Genomic DNA, 27,499 nt, shown 5'->3' with positions numbered 1-27,499 from the left:
AGTTTGTTTTGCGAGATCTCGCAAAAGTTTTGCAAAAGTCCGTCTTAATTTTTTTTTCTCCCATGTCCCCTGCGGGGCTCCGTACTAATGTTTTTGTCACTTTTTATGGAATCAAACTCAAAGTAAGGTCAGTACTTCCACGCTTTCAACGCTGCACGCTCATACTCTCTCCCGCACTCATTATATTATCCATTGTTGATCTGCACACAGCGGTTGTCACGAACGTCGCACTCGCTTACGTCACTGTCATGAGACATTCTTGCAAAAAAATCACGGTTTTAGTAACGCAGTAACGCAGCTTGCTTACGGGAAAGTAACTGTAATCTAATTACCGTTTTTGCAATAATAATCCCTTACTTTACTAGTTAAAGTAATCGGATTGGTCACAAATTTATGGCTTGAATCCGGCTCAAAGCCTCGAGATTGGGTTTTAATTACCTAACAGGTGATGTCATGGTTACTATGACATGATGAAATCATAATCGCACTGTTATGATGACATAAACTCGAGTTTCACCCTCTAGATCATCTAAATATGTGTTTAGATGAAATCTGTGCTTCAAATATTTAGTAAGTCAGGAAATATTTAAAAATGGGGATCCAGACACTGTCCTTCACAATCTATACAGTTGAACAAAAACTAAATGTTATTAAAAGTCAGAAAAAAACATTTTTTCCCCAGGTGGTATTTTACGCCTACTTGTATTTACTGATGCTTATCCTGATGCTTTTATTGGGTGAGGGGTTTTTAAAAAATTTTGTTTAAATAAAAGATATTTTGTTGTTAAACTGGTGCTGCTCTGAAGACAATCTACCCAGACAGGGGACAATGGAAAATCCAATATATCAATTAAACAATCAAATATTCTGGGAAATAGAAATATACAGAAATAGAAATGTTATAAAGGGTGATAGCTTTACAGCAGACAGGATTTCCTGGCTTGGTCCTTGTGACAACTTGGCTTGACTGTCAGAGGAAGTCCCTCACGGCTTGTCATGTAGGTGATGGAAAGAGTGCTCAGGATAATCCCTAGTGGATAGCAATTGGATTAGTGTCCTGTCCACTGTGACTTCAAAGCCTTGAACCTCTTGATCAGTTTTGGTGCTGGCTGCTGTGACATCGCTCCCCCAGAGACCACAGTTAAGCACACTGCATGGGCCACAACCTCTGGTGCTGAAAGATTCAGCCACCACTTTACAGCCTGGTAAAAACAATGGTTTTCTGATATTAAAAAAGGACAGAGTCACTTCTACAAAGGAGTGGAAACATGGTCTCATGGCACATTCACCTCCTGCTGTCTGGTCTGTGCAGTCTGAACCTGTTTTACAGAATGATGAATCTGAAGAATCTGGACCTCAACATTTTTGAAGCCATGTGGGATCTTCTTGACAGAAAACAAAACAAAAGGCAGCTAATATCTGAAGAAGAGCTTTGAATGTCCTTCAAGTAATCTGAAGAATGATCCCTGTAGATAAAGATTGAATTTCAAGCTTGTTCCAATTATTCAATTGTTTTTGACTCATTTACTGTATTTACAGTAACAAATGTTTCAATAAAGTGCTGCTCGTATTTCCCTGTAAAAGATGATGAAATGAGGGGTGGATTCCTGAATCAAGGCTAGTGCTACCCTGAAATGAATCGCTGCGTTTGCTTGCACCACTATAAGGGTGATGTTGAAATATAGCTGATTATGTGTGCCAAAGCCTTTGGGTAAGATGATCCGTGAGAGGAAGAAGTGGCTCAATGAGAACGAAAAATGAAAAATGCATGAAATTATGGGTAATGTCCTTCACACTTCCACTCCTCAGTCTATCTCTCTCCCCTCAGTGTTTGTAGGCAGGAGGCTAATTGGATCTGCGGCTTTGAGGGAAGCGTTAATTCACCAACAAAACAGACTCTAAAGTCACAGAGAGAAGTGAACATTCATTCCATCCAGACTGTGATTACCCACATGAGTTGTCACATTGTCACACAGTGGAAATTTGTATTTATCTTGTATATTGTTTTTATTCTGATTTTTAGTGTTTATTTATGAGTGTTTTATTTGCATGGTTTTATTCTGTTTCTATTGCATGGTTTTTAGTGTTTTATGTGACATGGTTTTTATCCACTGTGGACTGGCTGCACATGGGACAAATTAGCTGATAGGGACCACCTGCTGAGGCAGGGGTGTGTCCAGAGGTGGCCTATCAGCTGTGTAAAGACCTTTTAAAAACAGGCTAGCTGGGCACTGAAAGAGAGAGGCCCCAGACTGGAAGGTTAATGCGAGATGGCCAGTGTGATGCGGTGACCAAGTCCTGACCTCATGGAACGGCAACAGTAAGAGACAACGCGTGTGATTGGCAGCAGGGCAGAGGTTTACCTCTGCCTGCATTTGTGAGTAGGGTCTCTACTGTTGTTTACTGGGTGCAGCTGGATTGGGAGAGGGTCACCATGGCCATGAGCCAGGGCCGCTTCTGGGACCATTGTTCTGGCCCCTATTTGTTATGTTGCAGGACACCGACGCAAGGGGAGCTGTGGCGGTGGTCGCATCATGGATTCGGGTGCAGAACGCAAGCCGGGCTGGGAAGTGATGGGCCAGCGGAAGGACAAGAAGATGGGTGGCTCTTTCTTGTCTGCTGAAGACGGGGCTGGCGTGGACTCTGCTCTAAAGGAGGAATTCCTGGCCTGCTGATGGACCCATAATGAACATGTGGCCTAATTATAGCAAGGGGGGGGGGGGGTTTAGTGAATGTAGAAAATGGTAGTTTTACGGGTTTTAGAATTGTTTTTAGTAGAGAGCAAACATTTTATTACGTACATTTTAAGGGTGTTTTATTTGTGCTCCCTGGCCTAGTAATAAACTGTTTCTGATCAGACCTGCTTCCCCTCTGTGCCCGTGGTATCTGACTCGCTTGCTCCCCCTTGTATTTTAAAGAATCTTTCTTTTTAGCGTTACAACATCACAGTGGGTAATTTGCTAAATAAGAAGGTAACAGTGTGGCGACTTAAATCAAAGCCCATTAGCCTTTCTACCATTGAGTTGGCCTTTGTTTCTATAGTTGACACTTCCATGTCTTTATCTTGAGATGTGAATTATTCAATTCAATTCAGTTTTATTTATATAGCGCCAAATCACAACAACAGTCGCCTCAAGGTGCTTTATATTGTACAATTATTCAGGCAATAATTTAATTAACATAAAAGAGTATCACAGTTTAGGGACGATTAATCATTGTGGTTTTTATTTCAGTAAAACAAACGCTGTAGGATTTTGATACAAAATGACACTATCACCGATTACTTTGTATTTACTGATTATATTAGAGTAAATACACCGTCTCTGGCTGCTGTGGTAGCTTTTGATGATTGACCTACTTACTAGACGCATCGTAAAAGGAGCCCACCTTGACCTTTATGAAGGGACTCTGGATTTGTGCTCAAATGTAAACCCTAAAGTAACACCCTGCAGTATATTAGTATATTAGTAACACAGACAGCTGTTTTCTTAATTCCACATTTGACCTTACTTTACACAGTAGACAATGCCCTTTTTAAAATCATAATTATCATCTGATTTATTTATTTAGTTTTTTGGTAGGGCAAAACATTATCTATTAAGCTTCACTGCCAACACTTTGTCAAAAAGATCTCCTTATCCTCCATAAATATCATCCAAGGGCACCTTTTACTAGACTGAGCACAAGAGATACACTTCATTTCTACATTGTGATTAATTTACGGTTACAGTTTTTCTCAGTCGCTTTGGTGCGTTTCTCAGAACACCATTAACATTTGCACAGCAGTTAGTGCATTTCCCAAAACAATTAGTGCAAACTGCAAAACCTAGTGGATAGCCTGCTAAAGCACGTCACATGCACAGAATTGATTATCCATACCTCAAAAGCAAGTATCCATGTCAATGAAACTGTCAGTGCCATCAAAATGAAAAGTCTTGACACCATCTTTATGAACAAGATAGTCAAATGGCATTGTCATGTTTCCACTATGACAGTTTATAATTTCAGTGTTTCCCATTGCAAAAACAATTGGTGACACCTGAAAATGCTGACGACAGCACTATGGCCTACCTGTACAGCCATCTGAAATGTGCAGTAAAGTCACTGTAGATGTTATGGGAGTCTTGGGAGTAACTGAGACACTGAATACGTACGTCTCACATTTCCATTGTGTAGAAGTGTTTGTAATCCTACAGAATTGTGCAAAAGAAAAATATGCTACAGTCACTTGTTCACTGTAGAATACATGTAAACATAAAATCACCAATTTGGTAGAGCCTCCTCATGAGTGACAGCTGTAATTCACCTGAGATCAATTGTTCAATTTCGGAGACATTTCCAGGAAAAATGATACAGAAAGGTATAGGATTTGCTTGACAGATGGCCAATATTTGGCATTTGATAACTAGTTCAACAATTTTGTGTGTGATGACTTAAGCAATGGATGTATGACTATTAGTTTTATTGGGAATGACTGTTCAGCATCCATAGGTATGATTACTTTTGACTGACATGACATAAGCAAATGGAAATGTCAGAAAGCAGCAGGGAAATGTATGGAAGCAACTGATTCATGTCCAAAATCATTTGCAGTTTGTTCAGAGAGAGGAGAAATTGCTACTATGATGTGCACAAATGACTGAGTGTTGTGGAGGTTGAACTAATAGTTATGAGAATTTCAATTCTGATCTGAGAAACGCACCAAAGCGACTGAGAAAAACTGTAAAAGGTCTGTGTATAAACAGAGAGCCAAGACCACACTTCAGTTTTCGTCCTCCCTGAAGCCACGGTGAGAACTGTAAGGGAGCAAAACTCCTCTCAATAACAGATGAGCTGCCCTAACATTGTGATATGTGCATAATTAACACAGAAAGTGCATTATTAACAAGAATTTAAGACAGGATAGATAGATAGAGAGATAGAGAGATAGATAGCAAAAGCATGGTGCAGGGACTACAAAGACAGTAAATGTAAATGTTCCCGGGAGACTGATCTAGTGCTGTCAGTTGCAATGATAAACTCCAGGCAGAGGAAGCCTGCAAGACAACACAAACAGACAGAAGAAGAAAAACACACACAGGAGGCCCGGCCCAAGCAGCAGGGTCACGGTTACAGCTGCAAATATATAAGTTCGTACATTTGATACTGACACTTCAATTCAATTCAATTCAATTTTATTTATATAGCGCCAAATCACAACAAACGTCGCCTCAAGGCGCTTCATAGATACAGAGAAAAACCCAACAATCATATGACCCCCTATGAGCAAGCACTTTGGCGACAGTGGGAAGGAAAAACTCCCTTTTAACAGGAAAAAACCTCCAGCAGAACCAGGCTCAGGGAGGGGCGGGGCCATCTGCTGCAACCGGTTGGGGTGAGAGAAGGAAGACAGGATAAAAGAGAGACAGAGGTTAATAACAGATATGATTCAATGCAGAGAGGTCTGTTAATACATAGTGAGTGAGAAAGGTGACTGGAAAGGAAAAACTCAAGGCATCATGGGAATCCCCCGGCAGCCTACGTCTATTGCAGCATAACTAAGGGAGGATTCAGGGTCACCTGGTCCAGCCCTAACTATATGTTTTAGCAAAAAGGAAAGTTTTAAGCCTAATCTTGAAAGTAGAGATAGTGTCTGTCTCCCGAATCCAAACTGGAAGCTGGTTCCACAGAAGAGGGGCCTGAAAACTGAAGGCTCTCCCTCCCATTCTACTTTTAAATACTCTAGGAACAACAAGTAGGCCTGCAGAGCGAGAGCGAAGTGCTCTAATAGGGTGATATGGTACTACAAGGTCATTAAGATATGATGGGGCCTGATTATTTAAGACTTTGTATGTGAGGAGCAGGGTTTTGAATTCAATTCTGGATTTGACAGGAAGCCAATGAAGGGAAGCCAAAACAGGAGAAATATGCTCTCTCTTTCTAGTCCCTGTCAGCACTCTTGCTGCAGCATTTTGGATTAGCTGAAGGCTTTTCAGTGAGTTTCTTGGACATCCTGATAATAATGAATTGCAGTCGTCCAGCCTGGAAGCAATAAATGCATGAACTAGTTTTTCAGCGTCACTCTGAGACAGGATATTTCTAATTTTAGAGATGTTGCGCAAATGGAAGGATTATCACTTGAAAATAGTATTGTGATGAGGTGAAATGTAATTTACAATAATCAGAAAGTAACAAGTTCTATCTTCCATCAGTACTTAGCCCTCCTGTTGTATGTTGGTTTCCAGGAACACTTATGTTCCCCGGTCAATTTGACTCGGGCATGTTTACTCATCCAAAAGTGTCAGAAACACTGGCATTGATTATTTTACAATTTTCTTTTATAATTTTGATCTTTTTCGTTTTCTGTAGTGATGCAGATGACATGTGACATCTCTTCTGTTCTGGGTCAATCTGACCCGCAAAGTAACAGGAGGATTAAAGGAGGATGTTTGCCTGTTTTAATTTAACAAAACTGCCTTCCCCTCCAATTTAGCAGCAACAAAGAAAACGTCAAACTTCAAAAATGAAAGAGCTTTAAAATTTCACCGAATTCAAACACCAGTAAAGGTATTTGTTATGGTCCCAGTTTGATGGGAAGTAAAATGCTTCTCTGCAGCTCCAAGCAAACATCAAATCCATGTTATGATGAAGTTTCTCCAGTGAAAATAAAGCTGGGTAAAGGAGGCTTACTCTCCTCAGCAGCATCCCCCCGCCCCCCTCACAGCTTGCCGAATAATTCGTCTGTCTTCCTCCAGATCTAACATTAGGAGCGGCACCGGTTCGTGAATGGTTAACCCGAGTGACGGCGTTGGTTGTCATTTTGCACAGCGGACGAATGAAGCGGTCTGAAGCAACAGCTGCAGTGACTGCAGTAACACGCTCTCTTTTAGCGATCACTGGTAACGGCGGGTAAGTCGTTTATTTCTGGGTCATAAATTGGTTTAATTCCGATTTATTCCCCCCTGACTTTCTTTATCTTTGGAATAACGTCAGGAAGATGGGAAGGTATGAAACAGCGAGAAATTAAAGGATGAGACTAGAAGTTTAGGAAATGTTTACATCTCGGTTATTTTATTTGTTATTTCTTTTGCATTTTCTTTACCTCTTTTTGAATTATTTTGTATGTTCTTCTATATCCTCTGCATTCTTTGTGTGTATTCTTTCCATTTTTTATTGATAGTTTGCGCACAGCAGGCAATTCGGCAATATAATTAAAGCTGGACATACATTCTTCGGTAGAAAATGCCACATATGCATAAGGCACAACACCTTTTGCATTTATTATCAGGTTGAATGAAGATTTTTTATTTTATTTTCCCCTTTCAGACTTGCAGTTCCGCGCTGGAGATGTTGGAGGAGAAGAGATACACATTCTAACTTTTCTTTTCTTCTCTTTTAATCTTGTTTTTGGGTCCAGTCAGTCCGATCTCCGTCAGGCTATGTACCACCAGCTGACGGATCAAACAGTGAATGGCAGCTGTCAGGGACCCACCTCAGCGTGCAATAAGAGTGCAGATGGAGACGCGCTCGAGCTTCCCACTTTCTCCACAGCAGCCAAAGTCAGAGTCATCATCACCTTCGCTCTGTGCGCGGTGTCGGCTGTGTGCAACTTGGCCGTGCTGTGGGCTGCCAGCAGCGGCGGCAGGCGCAAGTCACACGTCCGGATCCTCATCATGAACCTCACGGTGGCCGACCTGCTGGTGACTTTCATCGTGATGCCGGTGGACGCGGTGTGGAACATCACGGTGCAGTGGCAGGCGGGGGACGTCGCCTGCAGGCTGCTGATGTTCATGAAGCTGGTGGCGATGTATTCCTGCGCTTTTGTGACAGTGGTCATTAGTTTGGATAGACAGTCCGCCATCCTCAATCCGCTGGGAATCAGTGAGGCCAAAAGGAAGAGCAAAGTCATGTTGGCTGTGGCCTGGACCATGAGTGTCATCCTTTCACTCCCTCAGGTAAAAGAGGACATGGTGTTGCTACCCTGTGAGTTTGCAATTTAATGAGGAAAAAAAAGTGAATTAATTTTTATTTAAATTTTATTTAAACCCAAAATTCAAGTTTTGATCGTAAAATTTGAAAATACCACGTGGGTAAACTAAATACAAGCGCATGAAAACACTTTTGAGTTTCAATATAAATTTCATTAATTTCTAGACTAAATAAACTAAATAAATGATTAAAAAAATATATTCCACATTTGATCTCTCATATATTTTAGTATGAGAAAAAGAAGTTTAATAATAAATCTCAGTTTTTCTATGTGGAAAAAGCTCTAGTTGCTCATTGGCCAGACTGACCTTTAAGTTTAAAACAGAATTTTTTTGTTAATTGACAGAAATTGTCCCTTTTTTCAGAAACAAATTGTTTATCTCTTAGTTATTTACTTTGGTGTAGTGTGAAGGGCTATGGTGCAGGTCTTTATCATTCGGAAAAGCTATAAAATTCAATGTGTTTTATGATTTTTTTTAATATGTAAAAACAGCTCACATTTTCCAATGCTGTCCAGCAGGCCAGACTGGTAACTTTGTGAGACTGATGAAGCCCCCCCCCCCCCCCCCCTCCCCCTCCCCCCATGCCCTTACCCTTCAGTTAGCGCATAACAAAGGAGGCTGGGGACCTTCATCAGGTTGCCTGCAGGAACTTAAGAATTCACAACATAACTTGTTATACACAGTGTTCATGTGACTAAATTGGATGCAATTTGCACACTTTTCAGTGTGCTTATCACAAACCAGTGTGGCAGAGGTGCTCACACATGGGACCTACTTGAAGTTCAGTTTCAGGTCAAAAGTGGATGCTGTTCTTTCTCGTGGCCCCCTTTACTCTTTGACCTCAGTAAACACTTTTCAGATGATTTTATGGTGTCAGCTGCAGGCCACAGGTCATACTGAATAAAGAATAAAGTCATTTTTGTACATTTGTAAATTATCGAGATTCTAAGTGTCAGGAAAGAGGATTCTCTCTGTTCACATCTGATATCAAAACACTAGGGGTGCAACAATACTCGTATCGATATTGAACCGTTCGATACAGTGCTTTGGTTCGGTATGCATATGTATGAACAATACAACATTTTTAATTTATTTGATCAACTTTCCTTCTGATGATGCTGTCTGTGTTGAGAGCTCAGTGGATCTGCGTTCGACTACTCCGCCTAGGCTGCACTGTCGAGCGCAGTTCCACTGAGCGTAGCACAAGCTAGCAAGACAGAAGCTAAGCTTGTTGCAACATGGCAAATTGAACCTCCCCCACCCTCATTCAGATCTGGCCTTTGGGACTATTTTGGTCTTCATGTGAAGTATGACCCTGAAGGTAAGCCCCTCATGGACAAAAGTAAAACAGTATGTCGGATGTGCCACGCAATGCTCAATTACATGGGTGGGAACTAGTGCGTTAGCGCAGTTTGCAAGTTAACGTGTTGACACTAGTGATGGGATTTCCAGCTCTTTTTAGAGAACCAGATCTTTCGGCTCGAATCACTAAAAAGAGCCGGCTCTTTCGGCTCCGAACCAGCTCTTCAGGTTGTTTTGTTGCTTTGATTAATTAATTAATTATTAACAATAATATAAAATTATGCACAAAAGGAATTACTAATGTAAAAAAAAAGTGGTTTTATTTATATATGTTTATATATAAATATATGCGGTGGCCCCTAGAGACAAAACACATACAAACTCCAAAAAACACGTACAAACTCCAAAACACATTTCTAGCATGAACTGAACTTCCAAAACAGAGCTACCTAGATCACTTAAATTACACAATTTATATTGTGTATTTATACACAAGCAGTCATATATAGTCAAATAATAAATTTAAAAAAAAGTTCATTTACCTGTTATTACCACACACCAAATCCGGTCGTTGGTACTTGCTGGCTTGTGTAGCCACTAGGTAACAAAAGCTCAACACTGCCCCTAGCATCCTGGAGCACTTGTGTTGTCTTTTGTACGTGTTTTGAGTTTTTATGTGCTTCTGAGTTTTTACGTGTTTTGGAGCTTGTACATGTTTTGGAGTTTGTACGTGCTTCAGGGTTTGTACATGATTTGAAGTTTGTATGTGCTTTGTCTGTAGGGGCCACCGTAAATATACTTTTATTTATTCACTCCACATAAAATGTAATAAATAAATCATATAATAGAAAAATCAACTATTCACATTTCAACTTTTAACTATTTAGATTTTCAGCTTTTTCCTTTTACAAATTTAAAGCGAAACAACACAAAACACTGCAAACCACAACACAATTAAATATAAATTAAAATATGAAAACATAAAGAAGATGCATATTCTCTGTCATACGGACCTGCATGAATAAACTTTCTGAACCCTTTATCATCTGCAACTGAAAATAGTTGTGGATGATTACTATACCTTTCTAATGTGACCTTGTTGTCCCTGGCTCTCTTTCTCTCTCTCTCTCCCTCCTGCTCTGTTCCTGTGCTACTGTGAGTGTAACTACCGCCCCTCCCCCCTTTTCCCAGCATGATTCTCCTTATGGGGACCTGATATGTTTAATATGCTGCTGAGAATTGACCCCGTGCACGAGAAAATAATAACTTCCTGGTTTGAGACTGGATGTGGGGTTGTACATTTCCGGTAGCTTTACTTTGCGGTCAATCGCTACTGCGAAGATATACTCCAAAATCATATCCAAAACTCGAAAACGGAAAGATCCATTTCTCTGTAATAAACTCTCTTTTCCAAAGATGAGTGATTTCTCGATCAAATAGATTTATTATTTTATCCCTTTGTTGTTTTAGCAACATTAAATTTAAAAACTGTACTTTTGAGTTAAAATATATATTTGTAATTTTAATAAATGACAAATTAAAAAAGCATGAACATTTTTTTGTATTGAAAAAATATCGAACCGTGACACCAAAGTATCGAACCGAACCGAGAATTTTGTGTATTGTTGCACCCCTACAAAACACCAAAATGGTGATATTGAACACACTCAGTTTGAAGCTTCAAATTGGGATCCTACTGACCAAATGACCAAATCAAATGGTGACTACATTCTTCTTTTATAAAGTCTATGGCTATAGGAGCAAAAACCAGATTAAGAAATTCACTGGCCACACAGGATTTTTTGCTGACAGCCTGTCCAGGGTGTACCATGCTTTTTGCCCTGCTGGCACAGACAACAGCCACACACAACTGCTGAATAAGTAGTTATATAAAAGGATGGGTGCATGGATGGACTGAGGTTTTCCCATTTTCACATACCCCTGTGGTCATTGGCCACTTTCAATAATGTCTGATTGGGCTGATTTTCAGGTACTCCGGGGTATTTATCTTTAATGTTACACACAGGTGTAATTTTATAAAGCAGGAATATGCATAAGAAACCCATCTTTAGGCGGAGAGTTTGACACACTGCAACACATTATATACTGCAGGAAAATTATTTGCAAGTTGTATATGTAAAATATTACGTTTATTACAGTGTTATCAGCTCACTTTTTAGCTTTGATCATTACTGTGCCCTGGAGACTAATTTTAGACTTATATATGTCTTTAAGGAATATTTCATGAGTTTGGGAATCAAATCAGCATGTGTGTCCTGATTTTCTTAAAATTATGAAAAAACGCAATGCAGCATAAAATAATTTAATAGGATGTCCTAGCAAGTCCCCCACATTAAAAATAGAAGTAACTGTTTAATATTGTTTCTGCGCTTCCCTTTTTGTAATATTTCTTTCCCTTTTTGTGTTGCTTCTTTTGTTTACGTTTTTTTTTCTATCTATAAATCTTACTTGAAACATACATTAATTGAATATAAGTTTCTTAAAACAGCTCATATAAAACAAAATGCTAAAAGGTTGTAACACACTTGAAACTTTTGTGTCAAAGAATAAATCATTTCTACCAAAATTACAAATTCTTCTGCCACTGTTTAAACTCAAGTGGTAAAATACAAATAAAGATTTTTGTCAGAATGACAGACAATCCTGAACGCTTATTATACCAGAATAATTTCTTTTAAACATCTCAATGCTTTTTTGTAGCCAACTGAATGAGATGTCCATTTCAAAAGGACAAGATTTTACATTCTACTTAAAAAAGAAAAAAAGACCACTTAAAGTTCTTAGGGGAAATGTGTCCTTCAAGGATCATACAATGGAGGAAACTACAGTTACAACAGCAAAAACAAAACAAAAAAAACATTTAAAACTGCTCAGAACAAAACATGTAAACTAGCAGCATCAAAAATCAGATACCGCAGGAGGTAAACATGAGTCTTCTAAGGACAGAGGTACTGTGCTGTGAATCACTGGCTATCTTGTGGCTCCTTTGGGCCACAGATTCTTATTAACCTCCCCTCTAATGCTCTCTCTTGCATTGTAACAGGAAGATCCAGCAGGAACGCCACATCAATCCTCTGCACTCTTCTGCATATTCCTATATATTCTGTTGTCTTGTCCTCGCTTCACTGCCAGACATTGTCATTCCTCTCTCTGTTTCTTAGGTGGACTTTTTCAGCCATAAAATGCAAATTTGTCCATATATGCTGTTTATTGTAAATCTGTTGTAATCAGACTTTACAAATGTTGTGCTCCAATTAGAGATCTACATATGTGGGCAGGACAAATATTGACGATTAGATAGTTAGATGGACCAGATTCTAAAAACTTTGCCTGGTCAGATGAGTCTCAATTTCCACCCCAGCATGAAACCACGGATCCTTCTTGTCTTGTACTGTATCAATAGTTTAGAGTCCTGGTGGTGGTGTAATAGTGTGGGAGATATCTTCTTCTTATTGGCACACTTTCAGCCCTGCTTGATTTTCTTTACTGACCATGCCCATCCCTTTATGATCGCAGTGTACCCATTTTCCAGTGACTATTTCCAGAAGGATAAAACACAATGTCATGAAGCTCAAATCATTTCAAATTGCTTTCTTGAACATAAAAACGTGTTCACTGTTTTCAAATGGCCAAAGTTACCAGACCTGAATCTAATAGAGCGCCTTTGGAATGTTGTGAAATTGGAGATTCATATCGACATAGCTGTAGTAACTGCGTGATGCTATCATGTCAGTATGGACCAGAATCTCTGAGGAATGTTTCCAGCATCTTATTATGCATTATGGCAGTTCTGAAGGCAAAAAGGGCAGTCCAACCCAGTACTAGCAAGGTATACCTTAACAAACTGGCTGGTGAGTGTATGTTACACACAAAGATATTTATGTTGCAAGTGCAATGCATTTTTTTCAGTGACTTATTACACAGAATATATATTAGCGAATAACTTAAAGCTCTCAGTTTTCTTCCCTCAAATTTGTTCGCTGTACACATAATGCACAACACCGAGTAACCAAAGTCCATGACCTCTCAAAACCTCTTCCGCTGAAAACCAAGAAAAAAGGAAAAAAAAACCCTCTCTTGATTATTTCGAACTCTTCACAGATCAAAAGAGAACAGCAAATGTTAATGCAGTCGTGCATGCTCGAGTCCCACGATTTCATCAGAAAACAATCAGAACAAGATTAAACCCAGAATACTTTATGGATGCATGAATTATACTAAAATTTATAGATGGTATGCAGGGTGTGCATATCTTCACTTTTTTTCCCCAGCTTTGTATCAAAAGAGCAGTGTGATCTTTAGTTACCAGAGGTGAAATGATCATTTCTCTGCTGGGTAAGGTCACACTAACAAATCTCCCAATGCCTCATACTGAAAGTCAGCATGTAAACTAATATACTGTACATATATCCCAATGCTAGGAGGTGATATAAAAGGACAGTTTGTTATATGCATATACTGTATTACAGATAAGGTTGCACTTCATTCAGCAATTTAAGCTTGAAAACCAGAGAGACTGCTGGTTAAACGTTTTTACTGGATGTTCCACTGAAATTCTGCCAACGGCATTTTATTTCTCCCCTTACCAATTTGTTGAAGCGATGTCTACGTCGCTTTAAAACATCAATAGCAATGACATCGCCTTCAGCCTCATACTGTTATATTATGAGCACATTCTCTAATTAATACCCTGCTCCACTTTTGCTCTGAAAAATGTCAGGAGCTCTCTCACCAGTATAAATGTTGGGTGAGGAGCGGGGAGGTTCTTCCACGTAGCCTTTGAGAGCCAAACTGGAAGTGAAAGTGTGGAAGGGAGCCAGATGGTAGCTCTTCTAGTACAGGTGGGAATCTTACTGGGGTCCCACACTGATAAACATTCAACAGAAACATGACTTTATACACTTTTCCATGAAAAGTGTATAAATTCGATTGGGCTCATTCATGGTACGATTTTTAATAACAAAAGTGTCTTGCTCACACGTGCCTATTCATACCTGGGAAGAAAATGCATGCATTTACCAATTTACAACACGTTTCTCATTTATGTGAGAGCCGCCAACAAACTCCAGTTTATGTTTTAGCAAAATTGCAGGAGCAATTCTGCTGCTGTTTGTTTCTTTTCTCTTCCCACAGACACTTCAAATCCAAACTAAATGCTTGAGCCCCGAGGTTTGACTTTCCCTAGAAACACTGTGACTGTCTATTTGTGTATCTTCATGAACACATAATAAAGCAGATTTGAAAACTAGAAGCATTCAGATTGTGAAACATAAAATTGTTTTTTAATTTTTTAACGTAAAAACAGCAACATATTATGAGTTCAGATTTGGAACTAAGCTTTCCAAACAGAATGCAAATATTTCTTTTTAAGTTGATATAGGACAACAACAAATATTACATTCTGAAGCTGAAAAGTGTTTTTGTTCTTCAGAAAACAAGTCCTAATTTTGAGCGTGTTTTCCAGCAACATGTTTTTCTAAAAGCTTGGTTCGAGGGCATCAAAATCTCACTGACTTCTGTCATTAGTGGATAACCCTCTACCACCTGAGCCACAGCAGCCCTCAAGTAATTGCACTGCAGCCCAGCAGCAAAAGCAGCACGTTCGATTACTTGGTGCTTTACTTTCATCAGGTATATTCCAGCAAGACATTGAGGACTATCATGTAATGAATAGAGTGCTGAATCTTAAACAGAAATAATATCTGCTAAAGTAATGCACGTCTAAGTTAACAGTTTTTTAAAACTGTTCTATTGTGAAAGCAATCATCATTTCTCTTTGTATGGAAGTATTAAATGGATTGCAATTATATTGTGAATTATGAGTTATGAGTTATAATAATGCACTCAAAGTAATGACCTGTCTATCAGTAGCAACTGGGAGTCTCTTCCTTGCTTAAGGATACCTTGACATGTAAACATAAAGGGCCAGAAGTGCAGCCTTAACCCTAAAATTATTGGATGATCCCTATTTTTTACTCTCTTCCTGGTACTGTAGCTAGGATCTTTTTAACCAGTCTGGAAATCCCTACTTTCAGCTTCTCCCTCATTGATAGGGAGTCACCCCAAAGGGAAGCTGCACATGTTTGATTTGGCAGCCTTTGGCACCACATGCCCAAAGAGATTTGTGGCTTCTCCCAGAACTGAACTGGGGATACTTTGCTTGAGTGGGGGATGTAATAAACAGCTATACTATACAGGTACTCACACTTGTTGCTCTTATTCACAGATTTTCAGACAACAATTATTGACGAGGTCCAACTGCCTTAAAATGTGTCAGAATGAACATTTCGCTTGCTGGCTGTGGATTCAATATCGATTAGAGGATCTGTAAAGACAGTAAAACAGACAAAAATGATTTTAACAGACAAAAAAAGAAGAAATTGTGCTTATTCACAATTATCTCTCAGATGTTTTTACAGTAACTATGGCAGAGACTGTAATGCCCAGACCACCTCCATGCAGAGATTTGAATTTCTAAAGCATTTCCAGTTGAAGGGTTTTAAAGAAAACCAGTATCCTTTGCTAACTTCAGCAAAGTGTCAATCCCAGGATGAAAGACGAGGCCTTAACCAAGCATTTTCAGTCCCAAGCATTTGATCAGAAAACACCTTTAAGTGTTATTCTATGCAAGCATATGGTAAAATATCACTGCGTTCAGTTTTACTTTCTTATTAGATTAACTGATCACTAAATATTCATGATCCACTTACATCATGCTTGACTACAGGATAGATCACGAGGATGCAGTGCCATCGCTCAGTAGAACTTTTCTCGTCTTTTTTTATCCAGATGTTTATATTTCGCAATGTGACCATCACGGTGCCAGAGAAGTTCACCCAGTGCACCACCCATGGCAGTTTTGTCCAGCGCTGGCAGGAGACCCTTTACAACATGTTCACGTTTGTGTGCCTCTTCCTTCTACCTTTGGCCATCATGATCTTCTGCTACACACGAATCCTCATTGAGATATCCAGCCGCATGGCTCGGAATAACTGTGAGTGTTTACTTTTATTTTTTCGAAGGCTTCAAAAAACAGTCGTGAAAAAGAAAGTAGACCTGAATTACTCAGTCATTTTTTAGCAGCAGTAGCCTAAGTAATAACTTTTCTGTACGATTTTCTCTCACATTATTTTGGAGGAACTTTAGCCCACTCTTCTTTACTTATGAAATGTTACTTCAGGTCATTCAGGTTTTGTAGGCATTTGTTTATACAAAGTTCTCTTAAGGTCCCGCCACAGCATTTCACTTAGGTTGAGGAATACGAATGTTTCACACACAAATCCAAAATGTATTTTTATACCTGAATTTGTTCATATTTTAGGAACAAATTCAGAAATCCCTTCAACCATGCATAAGAACAAATGACAGCATGGTTAAATAGGCCTATTAATAATAACAATAATAATTAAAATTATTATTATGCTTTTTTGGTCATTGTTTACAGTTGTAAAAACCTCCTTGAGCCACAAAATGCTCAGAATTACAAAAAAAAGGTATATAAAGAAAATAACATACTGCTGCTAAGGGAAAGCACAGCCACCCTTTGAAAAAAGCTTATTTCCGCCGCTTGTATCGGTTAGTACCCAAAGCTCATGACCATAGGTGATGTTGGAGATCTGTCATCTCCACAACAGACCTGTGCAGCAGCATCACTGCAGTCGTGGCCCTAATCCGTCTGTGAGTTCAAACTTGTTCCATTATCTCTTATATCACCTTATGTTAAATGTTCTTATTAGTCATTTAAAATAGCTTCTATTATTATCATATGTCGTCACTTACAGTATAATTTCTTGGTACCGAAAATGGATTCTTGAGAATGAGGATTTATTTTATTCATTGCAGTGAGTTTCTCATGTGGAGCTGACAGATTAGGCTTACTGGTCCTTGTCCTCCACTTTGTCCTTTTCTACTTTTTCTTGTACTCTGTTAGTATTTTTCATACCAACTTTAATTCCAAACATTTTTTTGCTTGAGGCACAGTAAATGTCTCAGAGGAAATTATATTGAGTACTCCTGTTATTTTAGTTTCAGTCTTGCTTTTTTATTTATATTTTCGTCACTCCATGGAAACACAAAACTAAGCTTCTTCTGGCTTCTTCCTTGCACCTCAGACTCTATTATTCAACTTTCTACATTCAGACTTTCTACTCATTTCATGCCTTAGAGGTTGTTATGTTCCCCTAAAAGGGTCCAGGCGATGAGGGAAAGTAACAAAAGGTGTCCGGATCAGAAAAAGGAGACAAATTGGCAAAATGGTTAAATGAAAGAGTTTTATTAATAACTTTCTATTAATAACTCAACTAAAAGAGACGGACAAGCCATTTAAAGAAACAAAACAAAACTCAAGCGTCGGTCAGTAAACTGAAAAGCAAGTCAAAAAAGGGTTAGCAAACAAACACACTCATCTCCACCAAGCAGGAGCAAACAATCACAAAACAAAACAATCTCACTAGCTGAAAACACGCAAACACACAGCTCACTAGCCGCAACCACGCACATGACACTCTGCCACCAGAGCTCACCTTTCTCTGCCCTTAAATACCTTTAATTGCTGATGTGAGTCAGCTGTACAAAAGAAAAAGGTGACACTAAGGCAGGAGAGATGCCCACACAGGCAACTTCAGGAGGAGGCCCTAATAGGGCCATAACACCCCCTCCCATAAATACAAACCCGTGGTTTGTCAAATTGTTCTACCTGTTGCAATAACCAAAACAACAACCAATCAAGTCCGTAATCGTTGCATCACCAAATTGTAGGCTTTCCACCTACCAAACCCCATAGCAACGGTTAGGCATTGCCTGCAGAAGCTGCCAACCCCATCTCAATGGGTTCAAAACACTGACTGAGGCTTCTCTCTTACAACATCTTGACTGATTTTTCTGCTTCACCTCAAGGTTAAAATATTTAATTATATAGAGAAACAGGTACTGAGCAGTGGCGATTGCGCAAAGCTGCTGGTTCTGAATGATTCTGATCTTCTAACATACGCATAGTGGTGGGAACAAAATATGCCCGTTTCATAAGTTCGACAGTAATTTTGCCTTCCAACAGATTTTTTATGTAGATTTCCATGAGAATATTAGTAATTGAGTCCCAAAGTCCTGTTGCATGTTTGGCTCAATGTTTTCAAGGTTCCACAGGTGCTGTGCCAGCAAAACCAGCCCAAATCCTCCCCTGTCCACCACCACTAACAGCTGGTATGAGGTGTTTGTGCTGATTGTGTTTTGTTTTCTCCAAATGTGGCACTGTGAATCATGGCCAAACATTTCCACTTTTGGCTCCAAGTCTTGTGGTTTGTTCACATTGCAAGCTTAAGCTGTGCTGCCATGTTGTTCTCAGTGAGCAGAGGCTTTTTCTTGGCAGTCCTTCCAAAAGGGATCATATTCATCATAACGTAACATGCTAACTGAGACCTGTAGAGTCTTTAGATGTAGCTCTTGAGCTGCTGTACAGTCGACCTTGCGGTGACTTTGATGATATGTCCACCGCTGGGAAGATTTTGCATCATGTGAATAGAAATCTAAATGCTCCAGTCCAAAACCTCTACCAATTTTTTTGCTTTAACAGAGGTGCTTACACTTGCTGATGAATCAAGTGAATCATTCCTATGGATTGCAGTAAGGGTGCATAGAGTGCTGTGAACAGGCTTTTCTTCACATGAATGTATATTTTCAGGGAGACATGGAGTAACGGACGTGGTGCTTTCTTTTCTTCCAGTCCTGTCAAGAGATGTTCATCTACGCCGATCCCACAATAACATCCCTAAAGCTCGGATGAGAACTCTTAAAATGAGCATTGTCATTGTGACGTCATTCATCATCTGCTGGACCCCGTACTATCTGCTTGGATTGTGGTATTGGTTGTTCCCTGAAAAAATGGAAAAGACAGTTTCGCATTCACTGACTCATATGCTGTTTATTTTTGGCCTTTTCAATGCCTGTCTAGATCCCATCACCTACGGTCTGTTTACCATTCATTTTCACAAGGGTATGAGGAGATGCCGTCAAAGTTCAAACGCACGGACTGAATTAGAAAACAACACTCGCCTTGTACAAATGAGTCGGCTGTCCTCTCGCAGGCAGATTGCCTCAGATGTTCACAGTGCAAGCACAGAGGTGGTAAGAGAAAGCAACATCATGAAGCATGTCTCAAACCCAGACATGTCAATCAGCAAGATATGATGGCTTAAATAATTCCATAAATGAATGTGTTTCTCTCAATGAAATCTTTTTGTGTTATAAATCTGTTCATGTTCCACCGATATAATTGATGTTGTATTATAGCTTACCTTGAGTTCAATAATCCTGTGGTTTCTCACACTTAATACATCGAAAGCCTCTTATATGATCTGAAAGAGCACTGCCACATTGGCTGAGGGTGACTCAGTACAGACAGATTAAATGTATTAAATGTGAGCCTATGCAGCATGTTGTTGATACTGACTGCTGCACCAAAATCTGACTCGAGTGAAGGCTCTAAAAAACATCTTTGAGGAGAGCCATTTGGATATTTCACATTAGTATTAGTATCTGTGTTGCTTTCTGTGACTGAGGCTAAAGAAAATATCTGGATTTTGAAGCTTTGTATTAAAAAGTTATCAGTAAATCAAACATCACATAAACCTTTGCTCCCTCAAAATAGTGGTCATTAGTAAATGTTTGCATGGTGCTGCTTCTGTTCTGCAAGATGTTGTAATGTGAATGTATTTATGTGTTTATTTATTGAATAAAAACTTCAGCTTTTTGCTTTGTTAATTCACAAACAGTAAGAGATTTCCCACCAGTTTAATGTACATCTGTCATCAAAATAGAGCAATGCAGTGCATCTGATTAAAAATAATAATAATAATACTACAAATCCAGTTGTTGTAATCTTACATTTTCTACTGATTAACTTCTGTTTAGATTTAAGAATGAATTCATACAGTCAGTTAAACCTTATGATATAAATCTGTGTAGTTAGGAATTTCAACAGCTTTGGTGCAAATGAAAGACACAAAAGGTGCAACAGAGAGGAAACAACAGGTTAACTATAAACAACAACAGAAGATTTTGCAGGTGGTCACAGATCGTTGCTCTTTTTTTATCCCCCACAAAGATATCAAAGATATTTCTCTCTCAGATCATCAATGCCCGACTGGCAGGCTGGTCATGCTGTATGATGTTGCAGGCAGCGAGCTTGGTTATGGTGTCTCCAGGATGTCACGTGTGTCTCAGTGATGAACTTGCTCTCATCTATGCAGAGAATATTGCACGTACACAGGTACAAATTTGAGAAACACTGGGAAACATCAACCGATGACAGATTGAATCAAGCCAGTTTTCTTTGAAAATCCAAGAATTTCTTTAATGAGATAATACGCATGTAAAATAACATTAAATGGCAGCAGTGAATGAGACTTGGCTCCAGCCACGGTCTCTCTTTGTTTAATTGGGTATTTAGTCAGATTTAACATTCCCGTAACTACACTGAACAAAAATATAAACGCAACACTTTTGTTTTTGCTCCCATTCCCCATGGGATGGACATAGAGACCTAAAATTCATTCCAGATACACAATATAACCATCCCTCCCAAACAGTGGTCACAAATCAGTCCAAATGTGTGGTAGTGGGCACATCTGCTATATTGAGATAATCCATCCCACCTCACAGGTGTGCCACATCAGGATGCTGAACTGACATCATGAGTAGTGCACAGGTGTACCTCAGACTGCCCACAACAAAAGGCCACCCTGGAATGTGCAGTTTTTTGCGCTATTGGGGGTCTGGGGACCCAGAACCGGTCAGTATCTGGTGTGACCACCATTTGCCTCATGCAGTGCAACACATCGTCGCATGGAGTCTATCAGATTGTCAATTGTGGCCTGTGGAATGTTGGTCCACTCCACTTCAATGGCTGTGCGAGGTTGTTGGATAGTCGTGGGAACTGGTACATGCTGTCGTATACGCCGGTCAAGCACATCCCGAACATGCTCAGTGGGTGACATGTCCGGTGAGTATGCTGGCCATGCAAGAACTGGGACATTCTCAGCTGCCATCTGCCCTGAACAATGTGAACAATGATTCATCCGTGAAGAGCACACCTCTCCAACGTGCCAGACGCCATCGAATGTGAGCATTTGCCCACACAAGTCTGTTACGGCGACGAGCTGGAGTCAGGTCAAGACCCCGATGAGGACGACGGGCATGCAGTTGAGCGTCCCTGAGACGGTTTCTGACAGTTTGTGCAGAAATTGTTTGGTTGTGCAAACCAATTGTTCCAGCAGCTGTCTGGGTGGCTGGTCTCAGACAATCTTGGAGGTGAACCTGCTCGATGTGGAGGTCCTGGGCTGGTGTGGTTACACGAGGTCTGCGGTTGTGAGGCCGGTTGGATGTGCTGCCATATTCTCTGAAACGCCTGTGGAGACGGCTTATGGTTGAGAAATGAACATTCAATGCACGGGCGACAGATCTGGTTGACATTCCTGCTGTCAGCATGCCAATTGCACGCTCCCTCATTGCTTGTGGCATCTTTGGCATTTTGCTGTGAGACAAAACTGCACATTCCAGGGTGGCCTTTTGTTGTGGGCAGTCTGAGGTAGACCTGTGCACTACTCATGATGTCAGATCAGCATCCTGATGTGGCACACCTGTGAGGTGGGATGGATTATCTCAATATAGCAGATGTGCCCACTACCACACATTTGGACTGATTTGTGACCACTGTTTGGGAGGGATGGTTATATTGTGTATCTGGAATGAATTTTAGGTCTCTACGTCCATCCCATGGGGAATGGGAGCAAAAACAAAAGTGTTGCGTTTATATTTTTGTTCAGTGTATAAGCTGATCTCTTCTTCTGTGTTCACTGCCAAAATAGCAAAAAATTGCTCATAAGCCATTTAAAGATTAAAACAAGTTGCACTAGTTCACATTTTCATCATTCATCATCAGCTAATCTCTTGTGTGACTTTATTGTGGTCATAATTAAAGCGCTTAACCTGGAAAAGTTGCTTGACAGTCCCTGCAGATACATGGATAAGCAGTGCTTTTTAACAATTTTTTTTTTTTTATCAGATTATACCCAGCATTTTGCACTACCCAAAGCTCTGCCTTTTATTGGGATACGCAGAGCTGTACTTCATAATGTTTCATCATCATCATCGTTTATTTATATAGCACTTTAAAAACACACAAGGCTGACCAAAGTGCTGAACAACAGAAACATAATAGATACCATAAGAATAATAAATACGATAAATGATAAATAAATAAAATGAAATAATAAACATAGTGAAAACAATAAAATACAAGTCAGTCAACCACTGAATCAAAAGCCAGTGAATAAAAATGCGTTTTCAATCTGGATTTAAAAACCATCACTGATGTCGATCGCCTAATGTGAAGAGGAAGATTATTCCAAAGCTTAGGAGCCACAATAAAGAACGCTCGGTCTCCTCTCAGTTTCAACCGTGATTTGGGGACTGAGAGCAACAGCTGCTCAGCTGACCGGAGCGAACGAGTGGGGACATAGGGCTTCAGCAAATCAGACAGATACGCAGGTGCCAGACCATTTAAAGATTTAAAAACCAATAAAAGAACTTTAAAATTAATCCTAAATTCAATTGGAAGCCAGTGCAGGGAGGCCAGAACCAGAGTAATGTGCTCAAATTTTCTTTTACCAGATAACAACCGCGCTGCAGCATTCTGTACTAGTTGCAGGCGTGTCAGAGTGCCCGGTCCAACCCCTATTAAAAGGGAGTTACAATAATCCAAGGGTGAGGTTATAAAAGTGTGGATAACAGTCTCCAAGTCACGCCTTGAAAGAAAAGGTTTAACCTTCGACAGACGCCTGAGTTGATAGAATGACGATTTCACCACCCCATTCACGTGGCCATCAAAGGTAAGTGCAGAGTCGATTTTTAACCCAAGATTGGTAATCGAGCTCTTCAGGTGAGGGGTCAGAGCAGCAAGGTCAACATCAGGGATATCAGAGGAACGATTCGGGCCAAACAGAATTGCTTCCGTTTTACGTTCGTTAAAATTTAAAAAGATTTGAGCCATCCATGACTTAACATCACTAAGGCAATCAAGCGGGAGTCTAATTTGGGAGCTATCAGAATGACTGAAAGGAAAATAAAGCAGGCAATCATCAGCATATAGATGAAATGAAACTTTATGTTTACGAAAGATCACACCCAGTGGCAGGAGATACAATGAAAACAGTAATGGCCCAAGAATAGATCCCTGTGGTACACCCCATGACAGAGGGGCCACAGAGGACGATGACGAGCCCAACTTAACACAGAAGCTCCTGTTTGAGAGATATGATTTTATCCACAGGAGTGCAAAGCCAGAAATGCCCACACAATGCTGCAATCGAGAGATCAGCAGGTCGTGATCCACTGTGTCAAATGCAGCAGTCATATCTAGTAGTATAAGCACTACGTGTTTACCACAGTCCGTCGCTACCAGAATATCGTTCATAACCTTTATGAGAGCTGTCTCTGTGCTATGAAACGGCCTAAAGCCGGACTGAAAAACTTCAAACATATGAGAGTTGTTTAGAAAATCCATCAGCTGAGTGTGAACAACCTTTTCCAAGATCTTACTCAGAGAAGGAAGTTTAGAGATGGGTCTAAAATTTGACATTGCTGAAATATCTGAGCCTGGCTTCTTAAGTAAGGGATGAATAACTGCATGCTTAAACTCACTTGGTACTTGACCTGACAAGAGGCTGGTATTGATTATGTTTAAAATATGTGGTCCAACAGTAGGAAACACCTCTTTCAGAAAACGGGGTGGAACGACATCATTCGGAGAACCACACGGTTTAGCACTTAACACAAGCTTCTCTAGTTCAGGTAGAACAATTGGTTGGAAAGCAATGAGCAAATTTAAACAGGGAACATGCACAGCCGGGCCAACAGAAGATTCATGAGTGATCTCTTTTTTTTTTTTTCATTGTTAATGCTGATAAATTAAGTCTTATGCTGTTTTAATATCAGAAAGCAAGGCAAGCTTTCTGAACCTGTATACTGCCAATATGACAAGTGGCATTCAGAGTGAAATACTCATTAGTGTAAAACAAACAAAAGTAGTGCACAGCTGGACGCTTATGTGTCTGCTGCAGTTGCTTGATGTACTCAATTTAGTACACCCATTCAAGTGTGTTGTTTATGTAAATCATGTAGCAGCAGCTCAGTGCATTTAGGCATAAAGACATGGTCAAGATGAACTGCAAAGCTCTAATAACCAGTTGTTACAACAGAAGTATGCAGAAGAGCATATGTCAAACCTTGTAAAGGTGGACTACACCTGCAGAACACCATGCCAGGTGCAACTCCTGTAAGCTGACGACAAGAAACTGAGGCTACATTTCGCATGGGCACTTCAAAACCTTATAGAAGACTGAAAAATGTTCCCTGGTCTGGCAAGTCTAATTTCTGTCAAACAGTAGGGTCAGAATTTGGAGTAAATAACATGAAAGCATGTCTTCTACTAGTGCTTCAGGCTGCTACTGCTGTTGACCATGTTCATCCCTCTATGACCACAGTGTACAGATCTTTTTATGTCTGCTTCCAGCAGGATAATGCATCACATCACTAAGTTCAGATAATCTCAAACTGGTTTCTTGAACGTTATACTAATAAAGATAATAATAAGCTGCTATAACTCTTTGGGATTTTATTTTAAAGGTCACCAGGTGACACTAACTGGCAATATCTGAACCACCTATCTATTAAAGAGAACCCCACCAGTGAAAAATTTTATTATTGTAAGGGGTGTGGGAGAAAAGTGAGACTAACAACCCAGAGCACCAATGTGGTGAGACTGCTTCTTATTAAGTAATTCGGGTGTTATGAAACCAGGCTGGGTTTTTTGCTTTCTTCCTCTTCTTTGCTCTCACGTGGAGTTGGAAAAGTATCTCTTCCAGCTACTCATCCACATCCAGTCCAGGTCCATTCCTGCAAAAGAGAAATTGTGTTTTTACCTACTTGAAAACGTGCCTGCCCATCCACTCCCCTCCATCTCTTTATGTCCTAGGAAAATATGACTGGTTGCTCCCTCCACTGTCAGCCTCACCAGCATTTCCAAGTAATAATCCAATTTTTTTTTTTTTACAAATTTCTCCTGCACTGTATTGCACTAGCATGAAAGTTTAACCCACTTCTCCTGTCTGACAGAAGTCTTCGCATGTTCTGTGAACTGAAGCTCTCCTGTGGTTGTTTAATCCTGAGCTTTGCTAAAAAAACCTTTTAAAACTGTGTCAGGTCGTCGAGTCCACCACTCTAATTACCTTAATTGGTTATGGCACAGTGTCATGATTAAACTTTGTGAATAACTCACACTGGATGACTAAACTTTGATTCAAACAGTAGTGCAGGCTCTGATGCCTCCACTTTCACCCCTAAAAAAATGAAGCAACGTTATTCAGTTCATCATTCGCTGGACTCACAAAATCAAAGACAAAAGCAGCAACTGAAGGAAGTTAGTTGAAAAATTTGGCTAAAAGAAAGGCGAGCAGAGCACAACTCCAGGTTAAGAATGATTAAGCTATCAGCCGTTGGTAATGGCAGTCATATGTTACACTATCTAAAAGTCATGTAACACAAATCAACACAAAATATGTATACAATATATGGTAAAATGGTAAATGGCCTGTATTTGTATAGCGCTTTACTAGTCTCTAGGACCCCAAAGCGCTTTACACATTCAGTCATCCACCCATTCACACACACATTCACACACTGGTGATGGCAAGCTACATTGTAGCCACAGCCACCCTGGGGCGCACTGACAGAGGCGAGGCTGCCGAACACTGGCGCCACCGGACCCTCTGACCACCACCAGCAGGCAACAGGTGTCTTGCCCAAGGACACAACGACCGAGACTGATAAAAATATATATGAAATACATCTATAAACAAACACAACTGTTTCCATATTGCACTAGCCCCCAATGGTAAAATGTGGTTGTAAACATGTAAACATGAGACTGTGTTGTAACATTGTAACATTTTACATGAAAGTTATATTGGATCTGACTGTTTCTGAGATGACTTGGTCTGTGTGGTTCATCAATTGAGGGGGTGTTATATAACCATATATCACCCCGTGGAGCTCTTTCTTCTGTGCTGTTTTGCAGCTGGAGAACCATACACAGAAACAGTAGGCCAGGATGCTCAATACCGTGCAGCGATTAAAGGACACTATCAGCTTCACAGGGATGTTATTCTCTCTGAGAACCTTTAGAAAGCAGAGTCTCTTTTAGGTTTTTCTAACTACATCATCAGTTTGCTTGGTCAGGTCCTCCCTGATGATGACTTCCAGTAAGCATTAGTCTGAGATCCTCTCTACACAGAGCCTGTTGATGGTGAGTGGCAGCATGTCATTTGCCTTCTTCCTAAAATCCACGATAAGCTCCCTATAAGCTCCTTGGTCTTTGCATTGTTCAGGAGAAATTTGTTGTTATTACACCAGCAGATCCATCTCATCTCTGTAGGTGGATTCATCCCCCCAGAAATGAGCGCCACCACCAAGATATCATCCACACACTCAACAAAGGTGTTACTATAGTGGGCAGGAATGTGAAGTGAAGTGGGTGTAGAGCAGGCAACTCAGGGGTTAAAGCTTTGCAACACATACATTAAGCAGTAACACTTTACAATAACTACACGCGATTAAGCGTTAGTACACTATAAATCATCCTAAGTGAGGACCATGTATACCATAGAAAGCATTCATAAAATGAACTGAAAGGTCCTTGAGACTCAAACTCGAGTCTTTGCTACGTTCAAATCAGAAAACAGACAAATCACAAAGTGATACAGAACATACAAATTTTTAATGATGCAACAAAATCCACCACAGGTTTGGAGAATAATGAAATATTAAGTTGGTCCAGAATCTGAGTTTTCTTGGGGGTTTAAGAGAGAAAGACACGCACAGGAGTGGAGCTTGAGTACTTTACCTTCAATAAACTGAAGTGTCTCTATTTAAAATAAAACATGAATGAGGTATAGTGACGCAATGGGGACTATTTCACAGAGCTTCACATACAAGTGTAAGCACCACAAAGTGTCCAACCTGAACTGAGAGATGCTGCTTTAGACTGCTCCCAGTGTGATAAGCAGGGCTGGACTGGCCATCGGGCATACAGGGCATTTGCTTGGTGGGCCGCTCGTGATTTTTCGTTTTTATGGGCCGATGGGGTTTTATTTCTT

At 40.1% G+C, this 27,499-nt stretch overlaps 2 protein-coding genes across 2 annotated transcripts in view; both read left to right on the top strand.

The window, feature by feature from the left end:
* Positions 1-23,706, top strand: part of LOC308392031 (uncharacterized protein) — a 297,183-nt gene extending 273,477 nt beyond the window's left edge. Inside the window, exon 2 of the mRNA XM_080874875.1 lies at positions 23,697-23,706. The gene's annotated coding sequence lies outside the window, so the exon portion shown is untranslated. The remainder of the gene's footprint in view (positions 1-23,696) is intronic.
* Positions 6,764-19,475, top strand: gnrhr4 (gonadotropin releasing hormone receptor 4; the record flags this gene model as incomplete). Its single annotated transcript, XM_080875654.1, has 4 exons — positions 6,764-6,888; positions 7,397-7,934; positions 16,083-16,287; positions 19,012-19,475. Exons 1-4 carry the CDS (start codon positions 6,815-6,817, stop codon positions 19,473-19,475), a joined length of 1,281 nt encoding a protein of 426 aa, XP_080731780.1. The 5' UTR covers positions 6,764-6,814.
* Positions 23,707-27,499: the final 3,793 nt, after the last annotated feature.

Source organism: Rhamphochromis sp. 'chilingali' (assembly GCF_963969265.1).
Source record: "Rhamphochromis sp. 'chilingali' genome assembly, chromosome: 2".
NCBI classification, from domain to species: domain Eukaryota; kingdom Metazoa; phylum Chordata; class Actinopteri; order Cichliformes; family Cichlidae; genus Rhamphochromis; species Rhamphochromis sp. 'chilingali'.
Note: the sequence above shows the minus strand (reverse complement) of the source record. Positions and strands in the feature narration are given on the sequence as shown.